This window comes from Muntiacus reevesi, chromosome 14, assembly GCF_963930625.1.
Source record: "Muntiacus reevesi chromosome 14, mMunRee1.1, whole genome shotgun sequence".
NCBI classification, from domain to species: Eukaryota; Metazoa; Chordata; class Mammalia; order Artiodactyla; family Cervidae; genus Muntiacus; species Muntiacus reevesi.
In genome coordinates this window covers 44,934,976-44,937,749 of record NC_089262.1, presented here as the reverse complement: position 1 = coordinate 44,937,749, position 2,774 = coordinate 44,934,976, and the positions used below count along the sequence as shown (strand labels likewise).

Sequence of the window (2,774 nt, the reverse complement as noted above, 5' to 3'; positions counted from 1 at the left end):
GGAGGCTGAATGTGCCAGCTGCGCGCTCGCGAGCGGGTCTTTAGCCGGGAAAGCGCGGTTTTCGTGGGGCTCTGGGCTCAGCCAGTGAGAGGCCGGGGGTGTGGCCGAGGGAACGCGCAGGCCGAGTACTTAGGAGCTAGGCGAGTCCTGTCTGGTTTCCTCCGCACTCCCGGGCGCGCGGGTCCACCTTCTCCGCAGCCCGGGAGTCCGTCCGACTTCATCATGGTGACCCCCGGCCCCACCAGCCCCATGAGCCCCGCCGCCTGGGCTGGGAGGCAGGACTCCCGGAACCTCCGCGCCCCGGTGAAGAAGAGCCGGCGCCCACGCCTACGGAGGAAGCAGCCGCTGCAGCCTCTTAACACAAGCCCGCTCCCCGGAGACTCTGGCGTTTGCGACCTGTTCGAGTCCCCCAGCTCCGGCTCAGATGGCGCAGATAGCCCCGCGGCGCGAGGCTGCAGCCACGCGCCGGGTGCCGCCCAGCAGCTGGCGCAGCTCGATCTGCAGACCTTCCGTGACTACGGTCAGAGCTGCTACGCCTTCCGCAAGGCGCGGGAAGGCCACTTCCACCCGCGGGAGTCGCTGGCACAGCAGCCACAAGTGAGGCGCGGCGGAGCCAGCTCTCCGCCACCGCTCCTCCTCCTCTCCCGGGCTCTTTCTCCTCCTGCTCTGTCCGCCCTCCGCGGCGCCCCGGCCCTCGTCAGCGCAGCTTCTCTCCCTCCCCTCGCCCGGTTCCCAGCGAGAAAGAGCTTTGAAGGGCCGGGCCACCGGCCTCATTTTACGGGTGTAGGAAAGGGGGGCCTGGACGGCCTCAGTGACCGGCGCGAGGTCTCCAAACTGGGTAGCAGGGACCCGGTAGAATGCAGAGGAGTTACGACAGTTTCTGGGCTCGAGTCCGGACTCCTACCCGCCTCGGCAAGTTACTTAACAATCTGAGGCTTGCTGCTTCATTTGCCAAGTGTGGGGACCCTTTGAGTTGCTGAGAGGATTACACGAGGTAACGAGTATCCGCACTGGGCACAGCGCCAGGCATGAATCCAGGCGTCCCGGCGCCCAGCCCGGCCTGTGCTCTTAACTCGGCGGCGCTGCGCACCTGTTTCCCGGTTTCCAGCACCTCGGGGCTTTTCCTTTGTTCCCCGCCTCCCTCCGGGGACGCTCCCGGTCTTGGTGCCTTGTCCCTTCCACCGTCCCTCAGCCCTCGGCTCAGCAGGCCCGCCTCCCTCCTCCCCCGGCAGGTGACGGCGGAGTCCCGCTGTAAGCTGCTCAGCTGGCTAATCCCCGTGCACCGCCAGTTCGGCCTTTCCTTCGAGTCGCTGTGCCTGACGGTGAACACCCTGGACCGCTTCCTTATCACCACGCCTGTGGCTGCAGACTGCTTCCAGCTGCTCGGGGTCACGTCTCTGCTCATCGCTTGCAAACAGGTACCTCCTCACGGGGTCTCTGGGGGCAGCCGGGCTCCTGGCCGCTCTGACTCTCCAGCGCACACGACTGAACGCTAGGCTCCCTGAATTCATTTTGGCAGACGTTTGCACACTTACCTACCCCACAACCTTAACTTCACAACTACCCCCGCCCCGCCCTGGCCAAACGAACAATCCTTTCACTCAGTCCCCAAAGAAAAAAGCCGAGTCTCCACAGCGCTCTTTAGCCCCTCTATTCTAGTCTCTGGGCGTCGGGGAAATCTTCCAAATTTCTCAAACCTGTTTTCTGCGCGACGGTAGTTAGAGAAACTGCGCAGAAAGTATACCCCAGACAATTACAGTGGAAGTATGGAGAGAGGAAGCCCCCACATATCTCGCTGGAAGGGATGGGGGGAGTCCTGGTTCGCCTGGGTGGGCCTCCGGCCCCGGATGCTGCACAACGAGATCTGAGTGTCTTTGTGTTACAGGTGGAGGTGCACCCACCTCGCGTGAAGCAGCTCCTGGCCCTGTGCTGCGGTGCCTTCTCCAGGCAGCAGCTCTGCAACCTCGAATGCATCGTGCTGCACAAACTGCATTTCAGCCTGGGCGCTCCCACCATCAGCTTCTTCCTGGAGCATTTCACGCACGCGCGCGTGGAGGCCGGGCAGGCCGAGGTCTCCGAAGCCCTGGAAGCGCAAGCCTTGGCGCGCGGGGTGGCGGAGCTGAGCCTGGCTGACTACGCTTTCACCAGCTACACCCCTTCCCTGCTGGCCATCTGTTGCCTGGCGCTGGCCGACCGTATGCTGCAGCTCCCTCGCCCCATGGACTTGAGCCTGGGCGGGCACCCTGAGGAGGCGCTGCAGGACTGCCTGGGCAAGCTGCAGCTTCTGGTGGCCATAAACGGAACCTCCCTGACTCATATGTTGCCCCTCCAGATCCGAGAGAAGTGCTCCCTGTCCCCGAGCTTGAAATAAAGTAGACCCTTGGTCTCCTCTGATCCCCTCTTGGCTGTTGGACCTCTCCCGTTGCGTTGAAAGAGTACAGTACTGACCCAAAGAGAGGCTTTCGGTCTCCAGGTCATCTTGCCTATTGTAAATAGTGTAAGGTAGTAGCATCTCATTGTTTTGCTAAAGAGCACAGGGGAGAAAAGCAAATCTCTTCTCAATAAACAGGCTGTCTTGGTGGTTTATCTGAATGCTACAAATGCAAGCATTTGTCCGAAAGAGTAACTAGGAAGAGCGCCTCCCTCAGAGCATCTCTGTTTGTAAACACCAGGTCCCTCCAGGTTTCTGTAGCCAGTTACAAGGCGAGTCAGGGGCACTTATTGGCCTGAAACCAGGGACCCTCTTGTTAGAAGGTTGAAGACTGCTTACTCCT

At 61.5% G+C, this 2,774-nt stretch overlaps 1 protein-coding gene across 1 annotated transcript; it reads left to right on the top strand.

Moving 5' to 3' along the window:
• Window positions 1-222: 222 nt before the first annotated feature.
• Window positions 223-2,371, top strand: CCNO (cyclin O). Its single transcript, XM_065905226.1, has 3 exons — window positions 223-597; window positions 1,233-1,418; window positions 1,886-2,371. Exons 1-3 carry the CDS (start codon window positions 223-225, stop codon window positions 2,369-2,371), a joined length of 1,047 nt encoding a protein of 348 aa, XP_065761298.1.
• Window positions 2,372-2,774: the final 403 nt, after the last annotated feature.

Coding starts and splice junctions, on each gene's coding strand:
- CCNO (XM_065905226.1), top strand. CDS start 223: ATGGTGACCCCCGGCCCCACCAGCCCCATGAGCCCCGCCGCCTGGGCT. Junction 598..1,232: donor CGCTGGCACAGCAGCCACAA/GTGAGGCGCGGC, acceptor CTCCCCCGGCAG/GTGACGGCGGAGTCCCGCTG. Junction 1,419..1,885: donor TGCTCATCGCTTGCAAACAG/GTACCTCCTCAC, acceptor TTTGTGTTACAG/GTGGAGGTGCACCCACCTCG.